The sequence below is a fragment of the Excalfactoria chinensis genome, chromosome 3 (genome assembly GCF_039878825.1).
Source record: "Excalfactoria chinensis isolate bCotChi1 chromosome 3, bCotChi1.hap2, whole genome shotgun sequence".
Taxonomy (NCBI): domain Eukaryota; kingdom Metazoa; phylum Chordata; class Aves; order Galliformes; family Phasianidae; genus Excalfactoria; species Excalfactoria chinensis.
The window spans coordinates 16830381-16857360 of record NC_092827.1 but is presented as its reverse complement, the minus strand read 5'-3'; the positions used below and the strand labels follow the sequence as shown (position 1 = coordinate 16857360).

Below are 26980 nucleotides of genomic sequence, written 5' to 3'. Positions count from 1 at the left end.
CTTTATAGTGAACAGTTTTTCTATTACGTTCTATCTTACTTTTAAAGAATAAAATAGCGAGTGCTGTGTTTTTACAGATAAAAAAATTGGAGGTTTTTGAAAACGCTACACTGAAACAATCCACCAGATACACAATTAGAGATATAATAATTATGCTATGGATGCAACATGAAGTACATATCAAGATGCCCAAATAATTGTTTCCTAGCAGTACATTAGAAATTTTGAGAAGCTTAATCTTACAGTTATAGTTCTACAAGTCTATAGTTACACGCCTGCTTTGCCTTCAGAGTTAGACACAAAGTAAGAGAGGGAAATTGAGGGACCTCATTTTGTACTTGAAGACTTAAAGGTGAAGTAAAATGCATGACAGCTTTTAGCTTTAGCCTTTATTCTGAACGCTTACTCCCTGTTTGCAAAACAGGTAAGATTTTCCCTTGGAGACATAATGAGGATGACAATCAGTAGCAGGTGCATATTACACCTCGTATTACCTCAATGAACATCAGTTGGAGAGAAAGCATTTATTCACTATTTGTTCATCCAATTTAGTGCCCAGCTCATTACTTTATATTTAGAAAAAAAAAAAAAAAGAAAAAAGAAAAAGAAAGAAAAAAAAATAGCAGAAGTATCTGTTCCAAGCCCCATGGACGTGAACTTAAAGCCAACCGCTTTAAAGGGCTGATACTGGCTCTTAATGACAGTCATATCCTGTTCTATCTCATTTAGTTTTGCAACATTACAAATTTTATGATAAATCATTGACTTAAGACAGAAGCCTGAATTCAGTCACAGGAATCTGACTCTGTGGCATTATACCACTTCCCCATACCTACCACATGTACTCAGAAGTGCAGCACTGCAGATTCACGAAAATAACAAAAAGGCGTAAAGTTCTGAAATCCCTTTCCGTGTAATCAGTCAATTTCAAAATTTGCCTGGGAAGGTGATTCAGATGAGTAGCCAGGAAACTGATACAGTAGGTCTACTTATCTGGTTAAAGCAATCAGACTTTACAGAGTCCTGAGCTGTACAGTGCTGAGGACATCGTCAGGAGATATCTAACCCCTGGGCATTTGACTTTGTACTGTGGATATATTTACTTAGATTTATTATTATCATCAAAGATGTCTCAGGACTACCTCTCCTTTCCCTGTCCTGAGCTGACACTACTAGAAGCAGTACTTCATACCAACCACTAATAAGAAGTGAAGTCTTTGAAAGAACTGTCTCAACTTATTGAAGAACTTCAATGTAAGTCTTTAAAGACACATCAGTGTATTTTTAGAGAAAACAAAACAAAACAAAAACAACAACAAAAAACATGAACCCCCCACTATTCTTTATTGACTTTTTCCTATAAGTGTGTTTTTATTCTCTTCTTCACTCTTTTAGGCCACATTTTCCTCCTTTATCACAAAATCAAAACACATATGAGGTTGACAGGGACCTCTGGATTCATCTGGCTAAACCTCTGCTCAGGCAGGGATACACAGCAGCAGTTGTATAGTCAACTTTTGAAGATCTCCAAAATGGAGACCACACACCCTCTCTGCACAGTTTGTGCCAGTGCTCCATCACTTACACAACACACAAATGCCTCTTGCTCCTCTATTTCAGTTTGTGGCCACTGCTTCTTGTCCTGGCAGCAGGCATAACTGAAAAGAACACGGTCCTATCCTCTTTGCACACTCCTTTTAGATATTTATGTATATTTAAGATCTTCTCTGATCTGCCTTTTCTTAAACTAAATGGTCCCAGCTCTCTCAGCATCTCCTCTGAGGAGATGTGGTCCAAACACCTCATCAACATTGTGACTCTGCATATACATCAATGTGGACTATTCTTCTAGCATGGTCTACTGATAACTTCATGCAGAAGTTAGACAGAGATTCATTTCTGGTTTTTTTTGTATCATAGTAAGCTTCTTGATTTCTTGTTACCTTTATATCCTTCCGTTAGTCCACATAATACTGAAACATTTGCTCTCTGAAAATCTGAATACTTGAAAGAAATATCTTTTACCACTCTGACCCTGCCAATTTTTAGCAATTCTGGCAAAACTGAGATAATTCGGACTGAGGCAGAGCATAAGGTTTTAAGGCAGTGGTATTCTTAGATAGCATGCTTTCACCAATGGATAATTCATTTTTTTTTTCCAAGTCATCTATGATAGTCATATTAGTGTGGATATTGGAGCAAAGAACAAAATTGATTTCCCTTTCAACCCAGCTGCCAGCATACATCAGTCCTTTTCCTGTGCCCAAAGCCTTGACTTTTTTTGACTACACCATTTCTCAGTGATACATCAGCTGCTCAGGAAAACATGCTGATAAGGAGGATGTAGGCTGCTCCACAGTACCCAAAGCCCAGAGTATAAAGCTACTCGTGACTTTTCTCTTTTAGTGTAAGTCTAGTACCTATGACTGTGTCATCTCTAAAATGCACAATAACAAACAGATGCCTTAAATACTCTGAGCTTTTTAAACCTCAGACTCAGTATTTTTACAGAAATTACAGAATAAAAAGAAGCAATTCACAAAATTTGGAATAGGGGAACTGGAGCTGTTTCTAAATGCAAAACTGCTGTATCATTACAAATCAGTTATTTTTTCTCTATCTTAAAGAGAAAGGTTTTTATCCAAAAAGCATGAGGTTAGAATTCCTCTGATGTCAATGCTTGCTTAAAGCAAGCATAAATATGAGAGACAGAGTTTTGGGCCCCATATATGTTTCTTTCTTTGTATTTTGAGATGCTTGAAATTGTTTCTTTGTTTACAAGTGGAGTAACAGAGGCATATGTAGATGAGATGTAAATAAACTCTGTAGATCTTCTGTTCCATCAAGAAAAGCACAAATTATTCAAACAATTTATCTGCTAGGAGAACAAAATAATCTTGGCAGGCCAACTAAATCAATTTCCCATAGGCTAAAGAAAAATGTATGTAGCTACTTCCAAGATCCTCCTGAGGAAATTATCTCCCCTGTACTATTGGATGAGCTCAAAAAAAAAGAGAAAAAAAAAAAAAAAGAAATTTATTCCTGCATAGTTTTCATCTACATTCTTGTTGACAGCAAAACCTCAAAGTAGACCTTTCCACAGAAAACACTCCAGCTGCAAGTGGACTGCTGCATAAATGTTCTCAGCACCCACCACTTCAATGTCGTTTCAGCAACATACGAGCCTAGGGACCCACAGCAAAAAGCTCGTTCAAAATCTGCTGTTTGCTGTCACGGTACATTCGGGGCAACATTCTCCTGCCTTTCTTTTGTTCCCTCCCTCCACCACACCTTTATTAGGTTAGTACTCCTGGCACATGAAGACCTGGAAACTTGCTGCCTCTGAAATTGATATCCTCAATCCAGATAGTGCTATGAGGAATTAAGCTGTGGCTCTTTTGTATGGGAAACACTAGACAATGGCTGCCAGCATGCAGACCCACACCAATTGCTGGTATATATCTGGTTGATATTTCAGGCCCAACTTTGTACCTTCCTAATCATCAATCAACAATCAGACAAAGAATATATTGCCGAATCCAGACAGCAGCCAATACAGATCTCTAATACATTATGGATTCTCTGTCAGCACCTTTATTTATTGTTTGCAGCGTTCTGCTTGAAAATCCCCATGCTCTTTCATTTTATTTATTTATTTGCTTATTTAATTATTTTTCTCTAGCTAGCTTTAACAAAGCAATGAAGCTCCATTTATTAGCATTTTTTACAAATCCTGAATGCTGAATTACATTACGTAAATGAAAGAAATTGACTGAGTACGTTTTTATCCTTAGGTAAATATCTTGCAGAACATTTTATCATTATTTAACATTATATTAAAGTTTGGCTATCAGCTGGGAGAGAAATAAATATACATTTTTCAACACTTCCAGTATTCAGTGCGATTTTTTACAGTACCATAAAGGCAGGGAACAATAAGGACCTCATTGTTTTGTGGTTTGGCTTTAACATAAATGCATCGGTGGACCTCAGGTTCTGCACATCACGCAACCATGCTCTTCTATCGAATTAATGTTAAAATATGTATGTCCCCATTTCTGATTTATAATATTGTTGACAAAAACTAAAAAGGACAAGCATGCCATAAAGTTTATGGATGGAGTGATGGCATGCACAATGATATCCTCATAAAGAATAAAGGGGGAAAAGGCATTAATTCTTGCAGATTCAAGAACTAAAATACAGATAGACTGGCTGCGTGCACAGAATTTTTCATAAATATCCCACAGTGCACCCTGTTGTACAGCAGCCATACATTAATTAGAGCATTCAGCAGACACTGCAATGTGTTACACTCACCCAAGTGAATCTTCATTTTTCACATGCAGGGCCTTACTAATTAAAATCAGCTTTGCAATTAAATGTGGAAAATTGTGTTAAACTTTCAAGCATGGTTTAGAAAAAAAATGCATTTATTTTTAGGGTATTTTATTTTGATGCAAATGAATTTTCCATCAAAGTGAGACTAGTAAAAGGGAGGTATGAGGATTTCTCTTTTTTGTATTATAGATGCTCCTCTCAGTTGCAAGTTGCAATGCTCCACTATCTCTCTGCCAGTACCTGGCCCTGTTCCAATGCTTTTAGTGAGTGCTATCTGTCAAGGCATGAATAATACAGCCCCTAGGCTGTCGGCAGAATTCAAATGAGGCATACATCAGGAAGCAAGCACTCGACTTTAGCTCCAGAACATGCTCCTGTGAAGACAGGCAATTATTCACCCACGACTGCAGCCATGGCAATCAAACTGGTGGGTGAAAAGGTATATGAAACGAAAAAATCTGAATAAGAAATATGGCAGAACAAGCCAGAGAAATTCAATAATTTTCTAATAAGAGAGAGACATTTTAGTCTTTTAATTTTGAAGTTTGGGAGTCGGAATCATTTCTCTCGCTCTGTTCTAAAATATAGATGACTTTTAACTACGGTATATAATGCCAAGGTAATACAAGGGTGTGGGGCAATTTTCATAATCAGAAGAATGCTAAACTCTAAGGTATTTATAGGTTTAGATAAATCTGTTGTATCGAGTGTCAAATCTCACGCTCAAAAATTAAAAGACAATCAAAGCAATTCTGTCTGCATAATGTATTACGTAGAAGCATACAGCCTCAAAAAGCAACAAAGAGCTGGCTGATCTCAAGACATTTGTTGGTAAAGTAAAATGCAACATGTTTTATAAGGCTGGGGACAATTCAGACACTACAGATCCAGACATTACCCTCCTCTCCTCACTTATGAGACTTGCTTCTTTTCACCAGAGATTAATGAAAAAAATCCTGTGCAAATGCAGTACGAATGAAAGACAAGTTGGGACACTTTTTTGGTAGGTATTTCCATTTTAAATTTGAAGGGTGTGTCATTTGGCCCTAATAATTCATTCTTCAATTAAATGTGATACATAATATTTCAGAATAAAATTTCAGACAATGGTTCTTACCTGTTTTCAAATTCACACTTATACAAAGTATATGCGTTAAAAGAATCCTAAATTAATGCATACAGTCCCACATACCAGCTTAAGATTCCTTTTAGGAATCACATTTATTAAAACGTGCTTTCTTCCTTACGTGCTTTTGTCTAAGGAATGTCGTATTTTGCAAGTGATTAGTCCACTACAGAATCTAATTGCTTTTGTTACTGGAGAAATAGTTTAAACAACAATGTTAAGAAGCTTTTAAAATAGGCCACTGCACGTAATTAGTATCTTTTTAGTGGAAACTAGATACAATTTTTACAGTCTGTTTAAATCCCTATTTACATGAGAAACCTTAAACATCTATTGGTTATATGATGTGTTATTTACTTAAAAAAAAAACAAAACCTAAGTGCATCACAACACAGTAGTGTGCAGTGCTTACAGACATCAGTCTCATCTACCTGGTAAATAACAGGCCACAGTTGGTGCTCAGTTACTTTAGAGTACCTCTGGGTTTTTTTACCTGCATAACTTGGACACAAAGTTGGACTTGCTTTTACATTCATATTTGAATACATAGAATGTGAATCCTTTTGTCTTTGAAGTTGAGTAATGAATCTGGCCAAGTTCCTTCTAATCACAATGCAAGTACACTCAAACCTTATTTTTTTTTCTCCAGACATTTAACTGACACACATACTGAATACAGTTCTGAGAGCACAGTCCAAATGGCAATGTTTAACTGCAATATACTGAGATGGGTTGATCACAGCTAAAAGTATTCAAAGGATGTGGAACACATTTATTATTCAAAAATAATACACAGCTTGGAAAGCGTAAGAGCACTGTTCATTATCATGCCACTCTCCATAGTGGACCTGGAGAGCTACTAAGGGAATAAAATAAACACTATTAGGAGTATGGCCCAGGGAGAGGCTTTGCTTTTTGCTCCTAAGACCGGAATTCTTCTCTTGTCTCCACAATTACCAGTATGGGTCTATGCCTCTCTCTCCTTTCCTTCCTCCCTCACAAATCTTCCACAGCTCATGCCTTTGTTGTTGGTTTTTCCCACAATGATAAGCCTTTATTTAACTGTATATTCTAGTTGATCTTAGGTGCCTGAAAATACAGATGATAGTTGTGTGAAGTGCAACACTGGGGCAATGCCTCACGCTGTGCATCCTAGCTAATGCTGGAGAACCCGTCGTTCTTCAAGTTTCTAGATATTACTAAAAAGCAAAAAATGATAAGATTGCTCTTAACACACTTAATTCTGGGAATTTCCCCTTAATACCCAAAGCTGGGATGCTTTTTGAGCTTTGTATGCAGCCATTTGGGTGAAATAGCATCTTGCATTTAAAACTGCCCAGCAGAGCAGCCTGTCTATCTTAGCTGACTTTATAGCATGACCAACTAGTAAGCTAAATTAAGCACCGCACTTAAGAGCTCAGAGCAAAGCATTCACTGTCATGCAATGTTTAATTATACAGTAAGATCTTCTACAAAGAAAAATCCAAAAAGATGGAAATGATGCAATAAGCCATTCCCACTCTTATCCTATCCTAATACCAGTCTTCTGGTATTCTGGTATAGCACCTCAATGGCTTGTAAGGCCTGCTTGTTTCCTTTGCAAAGTCTAGCATTGCACAGTTATGGTGTAGACCTGTGAACCTGTCAGCAGCCCATTCATAATTAATTTCATAATGAAACAATGATAAAACTTTCCTATGACTTCTACTTGATATTTTCCCAGCAGAACAATGTCTCATACCAGAAATTTGCTTGAAAATCTGAAAAGATCTTTTTGCTTCAGTTGAAGTTTAATGTAGCATATGAACACTGTTTTCACTGTAATATTGGTATTACAAAATTATATTAACATAAATATATTGAAAACAAAACAAAACCAAAAATTCCACAGACTTCATAATGTTATTAACAAAAACCTCTCAAAACAGAATAATGTTAGAGAGCTCTGAATGCATCTAGTGAAAGGAAATGTATTTCATTTCTTATAATGAGTTAGTCTGATGTTCTGAATGGAAGGGTCTTAACCTCATTAAAATACCCTGTGGGCCTAAATGGAATTGAGTTAGGCAGCACCTGAACACATAAAATTTTTAAGATAGTTTGATTTCTTTGGAAGAAAAGTTGGATGGTTTTTCCCACCCAAACAGAAAATTAGGGGGAAAAAAATAAATAATAAAAATTCAAGATTTTTCAAAACCTTTAAATTACGAGGTGATCAGACTAAAAAAAAAAAAAAAAAAATGCTGTTTCAGGAAACAGGTGTATTGTAAACCTCAACAAATACATTTTGTTTCTACATCAAATGAGACGTATGTTAGTTCAATACATTTTGACCAGTAGATTGGCAACTGGAGTGGTAAGAAAACAATTTAAAACACTTAAGAATTCCTAAGAAGAAATAAATTTTGATATATTTCCAATTTTTATTTTTTTCTACATCCACCCTAAATTTTCATTTAATTAACAGTTCCGAGATTCTGTCTGTTTGTGTACTGGCAAACAAGAGTCATGTTAAGAAAACAAAGTATGGAACTGATGCCTCAAGACTGCCTGTAATCCTTTCAAACCTTATACCTTTCCCTTCTCCCTACCCCAAAAAGCTAATATCAGACAAGCACAGGTAAAAGTTTGTGTAATTCAGAAGAAATGTTATATATATATATATATATACACATATATATATATATTATTATTTTATTTTGCTAAAGAATTTTGTTCTGTGTGGTTTCAAAATTATTGGTTTTGAAAACAGTGTGTAAATCCCATGAAACATAAAGAAATGAATGTAGTCATGATCTTGTAGCCAGAAAGGACATAATAATCACATCATTTAACTGCTTGTTCTTGTTAAATTTTTGAAGGAAAAGAAGGATCTGGTGCCATTCATTAATTACTGATGAAGGTTGTATTTACATGAAGAAAATGGAGAAAGAAAAACATGATTTGAAATGAGAAATCACTAACAGTTTCAAAAAGAGTTGTTTGGGCTCATTCTCCTATATTGGAGTTCCAATTTAACCAAATCCTTCAAACTATCACAAAAAGATTTTCATTTTTTATGATTAAAAAAAGGATTATGAAATTAAACCTAAACAACAACATGTAACGCTTCATATTTTAAAAATGTAATTCAAATTAATTTTAGTATCAGGAACATCAATTTCTTGTTTTAATTTTGGAAGTATTTTCTTGATTTGTTCCTAAGCTTCATTCATTGTTAAGAAAGGACATGTCTAGCACCAAGTGGACCGATAGCTCACTATTTTGCATTTTGCATTTTTCAGATAAATGCCTCAACCATGAATGCACAGAACAGGATAGAAGAGGATAGGACAAGATAAAATAGGACAGAAGTTGGAAGGAACCTACAAATATCATAAAGTCCAACTGCATAATTTCCATTTAATTCATAAAAAACATGTCCCGTGTCCTCACTATTAATCAGCTATCAAATTTGGCACTAAATATGCATTCTTCTAAGTGTAAACACTATGAATGCTTTAAAATCTGAATAAGTCAATAGCGAAAAAAAATCTTAACAGTTCCAGAAGAATTTAACAGTAGTATGAACACATTTCTCTTCACATGGCCAAAACATCAGTCATTTAAAACAGTCTGCTGTATAAAATATGTTAAATGAAATGCACTGCACACAAGAAAAGTTAATGTGTCCTTGAGCTTAAACACTGATATTTTTTGTTAAATATTCCATGAGAAGCCAATACATGAACGATTTAGTAAATAAATACTGTTTTATACAGAAGTGCAGGACAATGTTGAACATTCACATTGCAGATAAATTTAAATACTGAGTTCTAAATTGATTTAATTTAAAAATTAAAGCACATGTACATATGTGTAACATAATGCTACTATTAACACAACTGTAAGTAGTAAACATTTAAATATATTTTCTTAATGGAGATCTCTCAACGTATCATAGTTCAGCATCTTGAGTAAGTATATCTATAACTATAGAGCAATATTTGAATCCAGAAGTCTTATTATTAATGCTTTTGTCTTACGCTTTGACCCTTGAACCTAACCAGATGATCAAACTCACAGTGTTCGGAAGCTCTCATTTAGCTATGAAATTCATTAAAGAACAGAAATCACAATGGCACCAACATGTCAGCAAGGCCAAATTCTGCTTTGTAACACATGATCAACAGAACTGCGTGAAAAAAAAAAAAAAACTGGGAGAAGACTGAAAATGGAACAAGATTACTCAGTAAGAACTTGGTTTAGTTTTATGTGTGAAATTCACCTCCATGGTTAAGATTGATATCACCCTGTGAGTATTACAGGAGGGTTTAGGACCTGTCCTTATTTGCATTTATAGTTTTTAATTTATGTGATGTTTAAGCATGGTAGAAATTTCAAAGGTTTTGAAGAACACAGAACAAGAAAGACAAATTAAAAACACTGCTTTAAAAAGAGAGAGAGAGAGAAGAAAAAGAGATGAATCCAGATAGATTCTAGGTCTGATTTCAATTTTTTATCCTTGTTTGGTTTATCAAGGTCATGCCAGCTGACTTGTTTTCATGCCAACTGACTTGTTTACCAAATATCTTCAATAATTATGAAAAATTACAGATATTACCTTCTGTGCCTTGCATATTTGCCACTAACATGACCACTGCCATCACAGCCAGGCGTGGGACAGCTGCAAAAGAGAGAGAATTAATTATATAGGTGCGGGTGTGCTGCAGAAAAATTATACTAAAAGCAGGCAGGAGGTATTACAGAGATGGAGGGCAACAAAGACAGAGAGAGAGAAATCAAATAACTGAAGGGAAAAAAAAAGAGGGGATGCTTTTTATTAGCAAGTCTCGAGGGAATTAATTTCATCAGTGCAGCAGGGCATGAGCAAACCACCAATGAACTTGAAAGTGCATTATACCCATTAAAAGGCATGAATTTTCTAAATTGCTAATGGGGATACATTTTACACTCAGAGCACTAACCTGAACAGCTCTTGTATGGCTGGTTCCACGGGAACTGCAGAGAGATGGAAAATATATAAAGATTTATCATCTATTACAAGTACCCCTCTTCTACAGAAAATTACCAGGAAGGTTGTGTAAAAGCAAGGGTCAGAATGAATCGTGCAAAGAGATTCTGGAGGATGAAGGTCACCCTGAGCGGGAGCCTTGAGTGATTTACTGAAGCAGGAGACGTACCTCGAACACCTTTGGAGCGTGTGCGATGGCGCTTCTCGTCTGCATCCACCTCCATCTGGGAATAGATTAGCAGGCAGTCAATGTTCTTATCCTGCATGCACAGACTATCAATGCACAGACTGATACAGTCTCTCACACAATTTATTGACACTATTTTAATTCCATTTTATCCCGTAAGGGAAAGTCCACCTTACAAAGGATTTTTCGGATCTTTGCGTTCGCTTAAAAACAAGAAAATGCAGTAATTTCTGCTTTAATCAGCCCATTTGCATGCCCTGATTTCTTAGCACATTTTGTGCAACAAAGTGCTAGTTCTTACCTTCTAAAGGGTATTTCTGATAGAGAGCCCTGGTAACATCCTTATTTTGAAACAAGGGTGCAATAGATTTCTGTACAGTTTAAAATTAAAAGTCAGTGGGTTCCACACTATGGATTGCTTTCTAACCAAATAGCTTGCATTGGGAGAGGAAAGTATAGTGACAGAAAAGGAGATAAAGAGTCATCATTAGAACTTCACACATTTCATGTTATTTTGTATGGTGCTACGACCTTGGCATGTTTCACTGTTTAGATGAGCTTTTCTAGATTCAGGAACGTGCCCACTTGATAAAAATGGCTTAATCTTTACCTTTGTTATAAAAACACTGTTTCTATTAGACATGACTCCTTTTGCAGGGATAAATACACAGAAATCCTACATCTTTCACAGGTAGGGCTGCTGATTAGAGCTGACAGTATAAGCATTGATCTGTAGTAGTTACCATAGGGCCACAAGGATTTTTCTTATCTTCCACATACTGTTGTCACCAGATTTTCGCAGGTGAAATTGCACAGGCTTAGTAGTGTTTATAATTTTGTCCAATGCAAGCAGATTGCACTGAATTCTGTTGAGAGACCATGTCCCTGAAAATCTATGCAGCATCTGCATCAACAGCTACTTTGCATGTGGAAAAAAATGGGATGGCAAGATGGATCTGTGGTAGTCTATACATAGAGATGATACTAGAAAGGTCGGGAAGCACAGATGCTGACCTTGTGGCTCAGGTTCTCTCAGGAAAAAAATAAAAACAATTACCAGTTTAGAGCTCCCTTGACTCATTGTATCAAAAGGAAACAGCCAAAGCAATAAAACTTGTGGGTGGCAGGCATTTAGTGGAAAGAAAGGACCACTTCCACAAGACTCTGCACTGCCACTTTAGCTCTGCTTCTTGGTACTCATCACCTGGTTCCTGGCAGCATGATTTATTCCACTCTTTAGGGATGACCTTCTAAAATAAGCACAAATCACAAAAGCTACTATAGCAGCAGCCTACACTTAAGGGGCTTCAATTCCATTGTGTACCTCTGCATCATCTAGAGCGTGTTTCATTAAGATACCTCTGTATAGCTATGTGAATATATATATCTTTGGCTCCCATCATAGTCAACCAATGGTATTATCTGAAGTACCGTAAGGTAACACGTCAAGCCTCTAATTGCCAGTCCAGAAAGATACAAAAGGGCACATGCAGGTCCTCTGCTGTATTTGCTGACTCTCTGAATATGTTTGAACCTCTGGTGACAGAAATGGCATTTGCTGTCTATGCCTGAATAACTGAGCTTCACCCAGTCAGCATCACCATCAGAGCTTGGGGAACAAGCCTTCTCATCATCCAGAGGTACAGCTTTAACATGGGCTCCGTCAGTCTGTAGGCACCTCTGCCTCCACTGTTTAGCTCTCTGTTGACTCTAAAATACCTGGCATACCTCTGGATACCTGATATGGATGCCTAAACTGAACATAATCTCTGTCTACTCTACACCTTGAGTTCACACTCTGATGGATTTCAACCCCTAGGCTTGATGTACATCAACTGTATGTCCTAATTCCACACAAACACTTCTAACTTGAGTTTCAAACTATTCAGGGACCTTCTGCATTCCTGCTGCAAAGTGAATGAGTCTCACTTGCAATTTCTCTCAGGAAAATATTAAACAAATGAACAAACAGAAACTAAAATGAACAAAGCTGGTTTCCACCACAAAGAAGCCTATGTATGCAGGCCAAAAGGATTCTGTAGCAAGTTTATGCCATTACCTCACAGGGACCACCAAAGAAGGAGGGTTGTGGAGGTGTGCACACAATGTGCAGTTTAGTCCTAACACATCAGTCCTTGGCATGGGACTCTGTAAGTCCAGTTAACCAACAGTTACATGTAAGAAACAAGATTTTCAAGTTGTCCTGTCAAAGCAGATAATAACATCTCTGGAATGTACAAATTAGCCATCAGATGATGATACCACTCTTTTCAATTCATTGACAAGAAAACAGTACCATTCTGTAACTCATGTGATGCATAAGGCTATGTGAGGACACCAAAATTGGAGTTATTTGATCTTTAGCCTATTATGTTTAAAAAAAAAAAAAAAATAGAAAATGTTATCTAGCATCATTTGCCACTATCAGAAAGAATTGTTATAAACAGAACCTAGAAACGCTCCCCCAGCTGTTAAGGGGCACACCACAAAATAGATTAGTGTGTATTTCAAAACCTAAATAAGCGCTTTAATTCAAGAGTGCAGAGTTTGCTTTTAACTATTCTGGCAGTCAAAGAACCACAGACTCATAGAATGGTTTGGGTTGGATGGGACCTTTAAAATCATGTATTTCCAACTCTCTGGCTATAGACAGGGACACCTCCCACTAGACCAGGCTGCTCAAAGCCTGATCCAGCCTCACACTGAACACCTCCAGGGAGGGGGCATCCATGACCTCTGTGGGTAACGTGTTCCAGTGTCTCACCACCCTTACAGTAAAGAATTTCTTCCTAACACCAAGTCAAAATCTTCAGCTTAAAGCCATTTCCCCTCATCCTGTCACTAAGGCGGAAAAGCCCCCATGTGATCCAGATCTACAGTAAGATCAAAGACATGAAAAAAAGACTGAAAAACCTGCAGGCATGCTGGTGTATCCTATGTAACCTGATGTTCCTCTAGAAAGGCATAAACCTGTATTTCTGACCTAGATGCCTTTTCATATATGGTAATACGTCTTGGGATGCTCTAGGACATCTCAAAGGATGGTAGGTGACTACATTTAGGCAATGCGATTTTATTTATACGTTCACTCACAGCTCTTCAGTACTCTGTCATATTGAATCTTCAGTCTTTTCACCCCAATGTTTTCAACATTTGATTCTGGGAGCAAGCCATTTCTTGAAATTCTACATGACACCTACCTCCTACCAGAGGAAACTCTGAACGCAGTGCTGGAATTTCTGTGGCCAGTATTCTGCTCCATGGCCTACTATTAGCTCTATTAGCTCACACAAATGAAAACTTCCTCACAATTTTCACATGTATGTTATTCTACATTTCGCAGAATCAGAGAATTGTAGGGTTCGGAAGAGACTTCAAGAGGTCAGGGAGTCCAACCCCCATATATTTCACATGCAGATTTTCTCATATGAAACAAACAAAAACATTTTATATTAAGCTTAATTTTTTTTATTTTTTTTATTTATTTATTTTTTGTGGTCACTAGGGTGCAGGCAGTTAAGACACATAGATAACTAAATGCTACTATTAATAAACCCCCCAAAAAATAAAAAATAACAACAACCATTTGCCATTTTAAAATCAGCAGTCCCAGACATTATCCCCTCAAATTAACCAGGACTGATGGCTCTCCTAGGCATTGCTGTTGATATACAACAATGCTGCAATATTTAGGAAATGCTTGGGAACTGAAGACAAATTCTGAAATAACCACAACTGCAGCAGTCTAAACTGAGCTTTACTAAGCGCTGATAGGATGGTGAGGCACGCTTATATAATTTTACTGAAATTGACCCTTAGCAACATCGTATAAGAACTGATATAGGATTCAAGATAATGGCATAATTAGCACCATCCAACACTTTATCATGGAAAATTTGTAGTCAGGCACACCTGAAACTGCTTTTTGATGATGTTTCTAAATTTGTTAATAAAGGTAGCTATGTTAGGATATCGTGTACTTGGACACCTTCTAAACATTTCACGGTCTCTTATTCAATATTCAGTGAATAAGTATTTATAACATCAGCATATTCATAATGGTTAACAAATATTTCTCCAGAAATAAGAAAAACCAAGCAACTATTTTGTGCAAAAAGTTTCTTTACAAAATAATTGTAAAAATGAAAACTACATATTTAGCCTTTGAGATATAATCCCACAGTTATATGTTCCAGCCCTTTAATAGTCAGTATTGTCACCAATTCCCTGGAAGTTTATATGCTACTGAAATATGCAGATATTGCAAAAATTAGTGAAGTGATAAACAATGTTGGAGACAGGCCAATTATATATACTGGCCTGAACTGCCTGGCAGATTTAACTCATCTCAACAACATGCCACTTCCAAGGTGCTTTATCTATGAGGAAAGAAAGTAGACCATGCTTGAAAGACCAAAGTTCATAATCTGCAAGGCAGTAACACTGAAGAGTATCTGGACCACCAGACAATCATGAGCAATTACTGCTTTAGCTAAAGGGCACAGTGTGATCTGTAGCTGTTCAACCTTAAAGGCTATAAAAATTTTCCAGAAAGCCACTAAGGTACTCAGATACGGTCAGCAACTTTGATAACGGGGCAAGTTTTCATCCAAACCATACCTATTTTTCTGTTAGCTTGCTTGATACCCTGTTAGAGACTTCTCAGTATATAGATTTAAGCCTGCGAGTCTCATCATACTTGGGCTGCAGATAAGCTCCCAAAAGTTTCTACTGTCAGCACCACTTTACCTATCTCCTAGCTGTGCTCAAATAGCTACCATATGTGCTTCCTCAGGGCTGCCAACTGTGAGGGATCCAGAGCTTTGGGCTCCACTCCAGGACAAATGGCAAGTTTTGCTCGCTAGCAAGGAGGTAATGCAGACTTTCTTTCCCAGCAGACAGGTAGACCATAAAATGATCCTTCTTGTTAAAATTGTCAGTCTCTCTGAATTTCTTGCTAAAGGCATGCAGCATTAGAGGTTCAGTCTGAAGTTCCAAAACTAGTTCAGAAGTGTGCTTAGTGAAGTATAGTTTCACTATAGCTCTAATTCATTGGATGTCTGAAAAGACATGAAGACACTAAGAGCCTTAAATCAGGTTTTCTTCCTTCCCAAGCTTGCTATTGTAGTGCTATTATAATGAAATGCTTCAGAAACGACTCATCGATTCCTGATATACAGCTTATTCCATAAATAACACATTCTAATTTGCATTAAGACAGACACACTCAGTTTCTAACGGTACCGACTGAACTGTTCAGAGAAGCAATCTCAGAGAGAGTGCTCGAATACTGAGAAAAGTCAGGAAAGAATCAAAGCAATAAGATGGAGTCCAAAAAATTCTGATACATTATACAATACATGGAATAAAATTTATTCAAGAGAAAATTAAGAATATTTATGTGACCAGGGTCTGCAATTGCCCACAGTACACAATGATTTCCAGGAGGGGAGTCAACTTCTTGAGAGAGTAGATGATAGCAGGATAAGGGGAAATTATTTTAAGTTGAAGGAGGGAAGATTTAGGTTGGATATCAGAGGAAGTTTTTTACAAAGTGAGTGGTGAGGTGCTGGAACAGGTTACCCAGATGCTGTAGATTCCCCATCCCTGGAAGTGTTCAAGGCCATGTTGGATGGGGCCCTGGGTAGCCTGGTCTAGTGTTAAATGTGGAGTTTTTTGGCCCTGCCTGTGGCGGGGATGTTGGAGCCTGATGATCTCCGAGGTCCCTTCTAACCCAAGCCATTCTGTGATTATATGTGATCTTACATTGAATGACCCAAGATTTTGGCACTTTTTTTATTTTTTTTTTTAATTTAAACTAAGTTGAAATTATAAACTATCTGACCAAACACGGTCATAGATATATCATTGCATCTGGAGATGCTACCATTTAGCAGAAGAAGAAAATAAAGTGAAGATTTTGGGAAATTAATATGTGCAGATCTAGCTAATGTAAACCTGATATCATTGAGTATGTATAAAACTTTAACTTTGCACATGACAAAACATCTTTGCTTTACTTGTAGAAATCTGATCCCTTCAGTCAATGCAGAGCTTTCTACTCAACTGAGTTTTCAGCTGGAGTTAGTGATACAAAACCTATAACAGACCTCCCCCTTCCCCAAGTTTCAGTAGCACAGACTAAGCTTGAACTGATAACAATATCTGACCCTTAACTTATGCCTTATGAACCCCAGTCCTGTAAAGAAATTGCATTCTGTGACAAAATGGCTGCATTTGTGGATGAAAGAAAAGCAGAAGATGCCATTTACCTCAACTGTAACAAGACTTTTGGTACAGTGTTCTTGTGTCCCGTTATCACTCTATATGCATAGTCAGTCCTTTGAAATCTGTTTTCAATATTTCAATCCTCTTATTCAGGATCTTGATTTTCACAGAAAACTTGAAAGATTCACCCAATTTTTAATGCACTTATTTTTGATGATTGGATCTACAAGAAAAAACAGAGAAAAAAAATGTAGGAAAGAAAGTCACATTAAGAAAATACCTGAGTGCTTAAGGAAAGGTCAGGAAAAAGGGAAAGCAATTCCCCTGTCCTTTCAGACCCTTTTTCCACCAACCTAGGTGCTTTCTTAGTGTAGACATCTGAAATTTATTTCAAATATTTTAAAATACCCTAAGTAAAACAACAAGTTTTATAAACAACTATCAGATTTTAATCTTTCCCTCACAAAGATACCAACATACAGTTAAATCCTCTTAGAGCAGAGTTCCAGGGGAATATTTGAGAAGACAAAAGAAGTTAAGGGCATGAATTACAAATGGATACAATAAGCATCTGATGAGACTGATGGCTAGAACATAAATTACTCCTTTGTGCAAACATTTATTAATATCAAGGACAGTCCTTCTTGCCAAAAAAAACCAGAAGAATATATCCTTGGGACTTGCTCACTAACTTTGAGTATGACTCATTCTCCTGCTGTAGTGCAGAGAAGGAATCCCATCCTTCTTTAGCACAAACACTGCTAGCTCCACCTGAATCTGTAGTTGCAGACCTGAATAAGAAGACTTTTGGTAAACTCACATGTTCACCACATATTCCTTTTGTAAAGAAACACATTTAGGATTAACTGAAATACCCTGGAGGGAAGATAGGAAACACCTTCAAGTATTTCTCATTGGCTTCCTATCATTTAGAAACGAAAAGAGCTAAATTGCACACAACTAATTTAAGCATTTCTTCCTTTACTAGTTTTCTTTTTTGTGTTTTATTTCCCATTGATTGATATGATGGATGAGAAAATAGAAGGGTAACTAGATTTAAGGAGATATGGCACTGGATCTGTAGCACCTAGAGAGAGGATTCTTCAATTTGGATATAATCACTAAGTAGGCTTTGGTATGCAAGCTGTAGTAGAATTAAAACTTCTAACGGGGAGATTGGAATATGTCTACACAACTCAGCAACTCAAATTCCCCCTCACTAAATATCTCCCACTAAAATAATCAGGTTTGTCCTCAGAAAAACTCATCATCAGATATCAAGTCCTAATGCCTAGTCTCAAATCTGCGACCTAGCCCACGCCTTCTCATGCAACTGAGGCTTGTGCAACAGTGATGCTTGAATACAAGCGCAACGTCTCTCCTTAGCAAGTCCTCAAGTGTGATTCTGTTCCATGATGCTTCCTTTGCTAATAGTAAGGATGATGAGTGTGTGTGCTAACGGGGACCATGCAATATTGAAATCTCAAGAACTTCAGTCATGTTGATTTTTATCATCCTATATATAAGCATTTCTGAAGTGAGACCATATAATTTTTCATATATGAAGAAAAAATGTTGTAAAGGTTTTCCCATTGCTGTAACAATTCTTATCTCAACCCTATAGATAGGCTCAAACAAGAATCTGTGCCTCTTTCCACTGGAGCTAGAAATTCAAAAGCACAGTTCTTGATTCAAAGGACTTATATTAATGAAATAAAATTAAAGAGAGAACTGGTTTGTATAGCAGTCAGGGAAGCAGGCAGAAGTACAGATTAAAACTGAGTGTAATATTTATGGGAAGAATCAGAAACAATAGATAAAAAAATATTTGGAACTTTTAAAACCACAATTTCTTGTGGTCATGAACAAAAGTACATAATGACACTTCTAAAGTGGGTAGATAAGCAGCTGAAGCCTTTGTGAACTTTAAGAAAGAATGCAATTTGATTTGTTGATGGAGATTCTGAACCAAATTTGCACCATATGTGAGTTGCACCCTAAGTGAGAACACAGGAGTGGGCTATGGGACTGGGGGATTCTTGGCCAGCTGTGTGCGCATACATGTGTGGGGGATATATGTTCCAAAAGACAGGCTTACATTTAACTAATGGGGTTTAAACATTAATAGCTGCCCCAGCAGGGAGACCTTGCTAGGAGTGGGCATGGTGGGGATGGTTGGACTAGATGACCTTTGTGAGCTTTTCCAACCTGCATGATTCTATGAGTTTATGAGTCCAGGAGCAATTTGAATTTCACAGAAGTCTGTGTTCTGAATAAGCATCAATATGTAAATATACATTTATTTTATATATATACATATATATATACACATTGTGGTATTTTGAGTACAGTATGCCAAATGAAAGTATCCATATTTCTACTTGTCTAATATTTAGAAGATCTATCCCTGCAAGCACTTATTTTATTGGCTGAAATGTATCTGTTTTCAAAGGGCCATAACCCAGTCCCTTCTGAAAATCTCATAGAAGGTATTAGCAACACATATTCTCAAATTATCATTAAACCCTAGGAGAACAGAGGACAAACCAACTGTGGAACACTCTAATAACCTGCAACAGCATTGAGGAACAAGTAATGTTGTACCTATCATCATACACAGGACTTAGACCACTGAACAAAAAGCCAAAGCACAATCGTGGAAATTCAGGTCAAAGTGGTGATAACTTCAGAGTTTTTGCTTCAGCTTTGGATCTCCTAATGACTGTAATCATGATCACGCTGTGTTTCAACCTCTTTGCTAGCCTGAATCACATACATTCAGTTCAGGCCTAGAGGCCCTTTGATCACACCTACAAGGGTTGTGCCTGGCAAGCCTCCTGGAAAAGAGCTTACAGCTCTGCAGAATCATAAAGGCACTGATATGTCCCCACAGTTCAGCAAGCAGCAGAGCTGTAACTCCTAGCAGCTGTAAACCAAATGATCATTGTAGAAAATGAGAGGGAAAACGAAGACTTTATCTGCCCCACTTTGCTTGACAAATTTCACTTCTAGCTCTGTCACAGCGAGTGAAGGACTTTGTCCTCTGAAGAGGGAATTGGAGTACTGAAGTAAAAATATGTTGCCTGTTTGCTTATCTAGCGCATGTTTTTAATCAGGTTTGGATTTACCCTTCAGAACTGACCTACATTATTTGAGCCTGTAATTAAATTGAGAAATCTGTTGGTTTACTTTCAATTGACTCACCTTTTGAATAGGGAATATATAAAAACACTCATTCTTCTGAAGCCAAGAGGAAGAAAGATGAGCTTTGAACACACAATTTAAGCTTATCTGGGATGCTCATGCATAATGTTTTTCACTGAGGAGCTCACACTAATATGTGTGATCAAAGATGTCCACAGTGGGCCTTTGTATCAGCCAAGTCATAATGTGTGCAAATAGATATCAGTGAATGTAATTATGTGACAGCATACATGCGTGTAGTTTGGGTGCATATAAAAACCAGGATAACAGCTTTTTAAATGTGACATCTACTATCTAAAATTCAGAAATATACCATAAATGATTCATATACTAAAGTTCGCTGATCCAGTATAGAACCCGCAGTAAACAACAGTGGCACTGATTGAGACTGACAATAACTGAAGAAAACTATGAGCATTTTAGATTAAAAAAAAAAAAGCAGACCAAGGCTCCATGTGAACTGAAAACATTATTAAAAAATTTAAAAAGATGGGACCTATGCTTAAGATTTTGATTAAACGTATGTCAACTCAAGTGAACTAAGTGCATATTAAGTCTAGTGGGTATGTACAATACAAAAAAGAACACAAGTATTTCACAGAAGCAAAGAGGAAACCCTTAATAAAAAGGAAAAAAAAGAAAACAAAAAACTAAAAACACGTGTAGACCACCATGGAGCCCATACAGTTTAGTAGATTATCAATCTTTACAATAAAAACAAGACAGTAAAAAAATAATATATTAAGACTAGCTAACTAATGTTGGCATTAAGTAAGCAGATTAGCATCCTTTCTTTCTCACTCACTACTTCACAGCAATGAAAACTTATTTCTGATTTCTAGTTCTTGCCTACTTAGAGTGATAGCAACTAACTCAGAACCACATGGTATCAGAAATGTTTGCTTCTGTCAGTGTGCATTTCATTCTGCTTATCAAAGGTTATGTTATAAATAGCTTGTAGCTATTAGAAATGCAACAATTAGTTGATAAATTAATAAGGGAGACAAGTAAAATATCAATCATAGCACTGCTAACATAATTAGCATACATTAAACTGGATCACAGATTATTGCAGCTGTTGCATAAAATAAGCACCTACCTTAGTTGTTCAATACCTTGCAAACTTTTAACCCTAAAACAAAACTGCACAATACTCAAAATGCAAACAATAACAATAATAAATAAATAAATAAATAAATGAAAAAGCAATAATGAATGCTAATTTGTAAATCTCTGACCAAGACATACATATAACACAACTACAGAATCACAGACTGGTTGAGGTTGGCAGGGTCATCTGGGTCCAACCGGCCCAGCCCCTGCTCCAGCAGGGATACCCAGAGCACTGTGCCCAGCATCAAATCCACGAGATTTCTGGAGTTCTCCAAGGAGGAAACTTCACAGCCTCTGGGCAGACAGTGCTCCAGCACCCATACTACACAGAAGTGCTCCTGGTGTTCAAGTACAACCTTCTCTGTTCCAGACTGTGCCTCTTTTGCTGGTGCTGGGCACCACTATTTTCAGAGCCTAGCTTGATCCTCTTTACACTGTCCCCTCAGGTATTTACAGACACTGATGAAAACCCTATGAGCCTCCACTTCTCCAGACTAAACAGATCCAGCTCCCTAATCCTCCCCCCTCATACAAGAACTGCTCCCATCCCTTGATCATCTTGGTGGCTCTGTGTTGGACTTTCTACAGTATGTCCATGCTCTTCTGCACTGCAAGGCCAGAACTGGAAGCACTCTCAGTGTGGTCTCACCAGTGCTGAGCAGAGAAGGATCACATCTCTTTTGGTGATACTTTGCCTAATGCAGCCAGGAATGCTGTCATCTTAGCAGCAAGGGCACAATGCATTACATTTTTCTGTCTGTAATTTCTCTTACTTCATATAAAGTTGTTTTTAAAGCAAATTGAAAAGTATGGTTTTTCTCAACTAGACATAGAAGAGACTTCATGCTTCAGATGTTTATGCTGTCTGAAGGAGTTTTAAGATCTAGAACAAATTTTGATGATACTGTAATTCAAATCACTTAAAGCAAATACATAGAACTGCTTGTATTCTGCCCTCGGTTGAGATTTGCCTCTTGCCTCCTGACTAAAGGCAAAACAGTTACTCACCGAACAGTGAGAAAGAATCTGTTTCTGTGATACTGGAATTAGGATATTAGAATTAAAACTGAGGATTTCAAAAACACAATTCTGCATGCCTAATATCAGTTTTGTGATATGCTTTCCTACTATACCATCATCCACTCAGAACCAATGGTGTAAAGGCTTTATTTCCATGATACAGATTGTAATAATGGGAAATTGTATCCCTTACTTCTATCACATCCACTGCACCACCCGTCTTGGCAGTATCAGCAAACCAGCTGAAGGTACAACTTAATCCCATCATGCATATCATTGATAAAGATGTCTCAGAGCACTGATCCTAAGATGGACCCCCGTAGGACACCGCTTATCACCAGCCTCCACCTGGACACATTGCAGATTTCAAATCCAGATTTTCCAATTTAGCAATAAGGATGTCATGCAGGATCATGTTGAAGGCCTTGCACAAGTCCAGGCGCCCTTTCTTTGTCCATTGATGCCATCACTCCATTGTAGAAGGCCACCAGACTCATGGCCAGCAAGTCCTTGCTCAGTCACACTCTGTTTGATTTCTCATGTTTTCCCTTCAAAACCCTGCAGTTTTGTGACCCTGTGCAATTCTGTGATACTGAGCTGTCTGGGTGAGAGAATGTTAGCAAATGCAGATAAACTATTAACTTCCCAAGACAGGGAAACAGGACACCCAAAATTCTGTTTGTTCTTTCCACCTATGGAAAAGCACAGCGCTAGCAACAGTAGGAGAATCTGCCTTTACAAAACTTGCAGCAACAAAAAAGGCTTAGTGCTCCTCATGCTTTAGCATAGAGTTGGACTAGATGATCTCCAACCCATATGATTCTGTGATTCTTGTTTTCAAGATATTATGACACTCTTTCACATAAACCAACATCTAGCATGTCTATAGAAGACCTTCTGAACAAGGCCTACAACTTACTGAAGGGAGGTTTGTGATGAGGAGGGGCTCAGCCTCTTTTCCCACGCAATAAACAGGACACGAGGAAATGGACACAAGTTTCTATGGATACCTCCCAACAAAGGAGGTTTAGATTAGACATAAGGAAAAACTTTTTCTCTCAGAGAGTGGTCAGGCACTGGAATGGCCCAGGGAGGTGGTGGAGTTGCCATCCCTGGCAGTGTTGAAGAGGTGTCTGGATGAGGAGCGACAAGGTATGGTTTAGTGGCTTGTGGTAGCAAAGGTAATGGGAGGACGGTTGGACTAGATGATCTTGTAGATCCTTTCCAACCTTATGATTCTATGATTCAATGTAATGCAAAAGTATTTCCCTGAGCTGTACATCTGTATGAGTGGATACATGATGCAATCAGGCAAAACTATCACACATACAGGAAGCTAAAACTAAGCATGTATACCAACTCACATTGTAAATATGCATACATAAATGTATATTACAAATGAAACAGTTAAAAATATCTGAAATGCACCGTATAACTAATATGCCATGAGTATACATTATGACCATAAAGTTAGGTATGGGTATGATTTTTTAGATTAGATCATACCAGTCTACATACTATGCAGATTCTTGAACACATGACATGTCCCACTGACATAAAAACTGAAACACGTTTATTTGTTTAGACTGCAAGTCTTCTGTGGCAACACATGTTTGTACAGCATTTGGCAAAATAAAAGTTCTGGACTGTGATTACAGCTCATGTGCACTAGAGCACCACAAGTGTGTGTACACACATGTACACACACACTCATGTTTTCAAAGCTGAGCAGACATACTTAGATGAACTCCCTAAGACTATGGTAAAGATGAGTAATGTGCATCCTAGAAGAACTTAACATGACAGAACCCTACTGTTTTCATGGAGACAGAGAAGAAAGCCACTAACAGCAAAAATCTAGCTGGAGATTGGCTACAGCTGCCTGAAGACAATTAAAGACAAAAACACTGTGGAGAGACAGAGTTGTGAAAGACAGGGAAATACAAATAGCCTTGTCAAAAATAGATTTTGCTGTTTAATTGGTAAGAAGGTGTTACTCAGACTGAAGGGAAAATATGTATAAATTCTCTATAAAAAAAAGTAAAGAAAATTCATGAGCATATAAACTAAGTATATACAATTTAAAAATTTAAGTATACTAGAACAAACTCTTTGTTAGCCCCTGAGCATTGATGATATTCTAGTTACTGGTTATTCTAATACTGCAACCAAATGAAGAGAAATGCAGCTATAATTATAAACATCGTAATTATAAACATTTTTATACTCCACAACTCAGTTAGCAGATACAAGGGCAGGGATTTCATCTTCCTAACAAGTCACCGAATGACAAAGATTTCTCTTTTTCCTTAATTGTGCATTTTCAACAGAACATGAACTGCAGATCAGAAAAACACTTTGCAAACGTTTGACAGCCACTTGATGCCATAGAGTAATACTGGAGGTAACATTTCCACATGTGTTTAAAAGTGTAAAGTGTGTGCTACCTGTAACTTTACATTTTTATAAGCTACAAATGTGATGCTCCGAGAAGAGAACTGGTACACTAGGGTGAGAGAAGCCAATGCAAATAACCCTGAACAGGGAATCCAGCAAAGGAGAGGTGTGCTACATTTTAGTTCTTCCTTGCTCATTCGATACTCTTGTCTAAAATACTAATAAAAGAGAGGCTAGTAAAACAGTGAAAATTACAAAGAAAGCCATTATCAGAATATTTTTGTTGGATGTTTTTGGTAAGCTCTACTCGAAGAAACGCATCAGGCTTCTCCACAGATCCATGAAGATCTATGTAATTTATCTTCTTCCAAAGGCCACTATTAGACACAACTCCACAGAAGTTTCAGAAATTTTGGCTAGTGAAATTAATAGTATGTCTAACCAGACTCAAACACAAGTACTGGATTATCATAGTTTTACATTAGTAGCATGAACTTGCCTTGATTTTGACCCATGTCAAAACAGGACTCTAATCACCGGACAAAGATTATGAGCAACAGATCTGTTAAGATCAGGCACTCTGCTTTTGGGACAGCAGAGCTTTTACAATTAAGCGAGCTATTTGGTGACAGACGGTCTCAAAGACAGACAATACTTCCTGTCCTCTTGTGTTTTGTTTTAACTCTTAAAGCTGTATCTTTGCAGTTCTAGAAAGTGAGTCAGTAGGTGAGTCTTCGTAGCCCTTCACAGTGCTTTAAGTTTTATCCAGAACTTCCTTTTTGCAGGGATTTTAATTAACTCCCCTATTATGGATCTACTGAAACAAAACTGTAAATTACTAACGTCCCTAAAGATTACAAAGTGCAGCCACAGGACCTACAAAGTTTATTGTTTTAACTGAAAGCTTAGATTTCTGTGTAACTGTTAAACACTACAAATGGTGTCTTTCAGAAAATAATCTAATATTATTAGCTAGCCTTTATTTTTTTCTTTTCAGGCTCCTTTTCATGCGTTAGCCACAGATGAAGATTCTTCCTCTAAATTCTCTATTTCTCTCCTTGAAAGGTATCCAAAGCTAACTCACAACAGTACCCTTATGACACTGCCTAACAAAAGGATGCAGTCACAAATTCTTAAACTGAACCTAAGTCCCCACACCTTCTGTGTACTATTTATCAGGGGACACACAGAGCTGAAATTCAGTGAGTAGAAAATTCTAGGTAAATGAATACAGACGTAGCAAAATTTCTTTGTATTTAATCCATATTTTCAGTAGATTTATTTGAAATCACTGAGGATATCTATAGGCATTTTATAAAACAGCAGTTTCGCAACCACTGTTGTTCTTCCCTCTTTGAAGAGTTCATGCCCTCTTGTAAATCACAGCATAACCAGTTAAAAGGAGAAACTGTCTTTTAATCATACAGGGCATTTACAAGTTGCATTTTCACATTCCTTCAGTCATAATGCCTCAATCTCTGTGCTTTTGTGGATGAAACAGTAACGGAGTATCATAGGACAGATCATTTCAAAACATAATCTGATAATCCCACTAAAACAAAAAAGGAAGGACTAACAACTATTAGCAGAGGTTGCAGAAGACCACAGAATCAGTGCATTGCCAGTATCTACTACCTGGATGTATCAGCTAAATTTGAAAAGTTGCACAGGGAAAGGACAAAGAGAATAGTACTCAAAATGGTTGCCTTGATCAGTTCTGTCTTCTCCTGACCTGTTTATTTGTGTTTGTTTATTCACTAAATTATTTTTCACCTCTGATTTCATCATCTCTGTTGGATGTCTATAGTAGTGCACCAGCTGCTTGGGGGAAAAATTAGATAGTTGTATTTCTGAATTTAATGGAGAAGACATATTTCTTCGGCTATTTCATTTAAAAGTGTATTTAGTCTTATTCACAGGCATTTTATTATCGATTGAGGAACCCACTAAAGCACTATGTGTTTTTGTTTGCTTTTGACTTAGAAAAGCCTTTGAAGTGACAGCCATTGCAGTTATTTTGTAAACCAATTCTAAAGATATTAATGGTTTTAAGATATTAAGATATTAAAGATATTAGTGGTTTTATTTTTTATTTTACGTGCACATCTGTATGTATGTATATATAAATGCATATGTGTATATATATATATTATATATATATTATATATATATAGATGTATATTCACTTACATGCATGTCTGCCCTTTCTTTTAACATTAATGAATCTATTTATATAGCAAGGCGTGTTTACTACATGAAGGATGTAAAACTAAGTCTGAATAAAATATAACTGTAAAAAAAGAATTCCCTTAAAATATAGGTTTTAGAATGCAAACTCAGACAGTCCTAA

At 37.0% G+C, this 26980-nt stretch overlaps 1 protein-coding gene across 29 annotated transcripts in view; it reads right to left on the bottom strand.

Moving 5' to 3' along the window:
* MYT1L (myelin transcription factor 1 like) overlaps positions 1 to 26980 on the bottom strand; it is a 290751-nt gene that overhangs the window by 114410 nt on the left and 149361 nt on the right. For 25 of the 29 annotated variants that reach the window (XM_072333541.1, XM_072333556.1, XM_072333544.1 and 22 more), the window contains 4 exons: positions 16941 to 17119; positions 10651 to 10705; positions 10435 to 10468; positions 10071 to 10133 (listed from right to left, as the gene is read on the bottom strand). In XM_072333541.1, the coding sequence (XP_072189642.1) occupies positions 10071 to 10133; positions 10435 to 10468; positions 10651 to 10705 (152 nt within the window). In that variant the 5' untranslated portion in view covers positions 16941 to 17119. The remainder of the gene's footprint in view (positions 1 to 10070; positions 10134 to 10434; positions 10469 to 10650; positions 10706 to 16940; positions 17120 to 26980) is intronic. The other 4 variants (XM_072333549.1, XM_072333550.1, XM_072333551.1 and 1 more) reach the window with 1 other exon arrangement.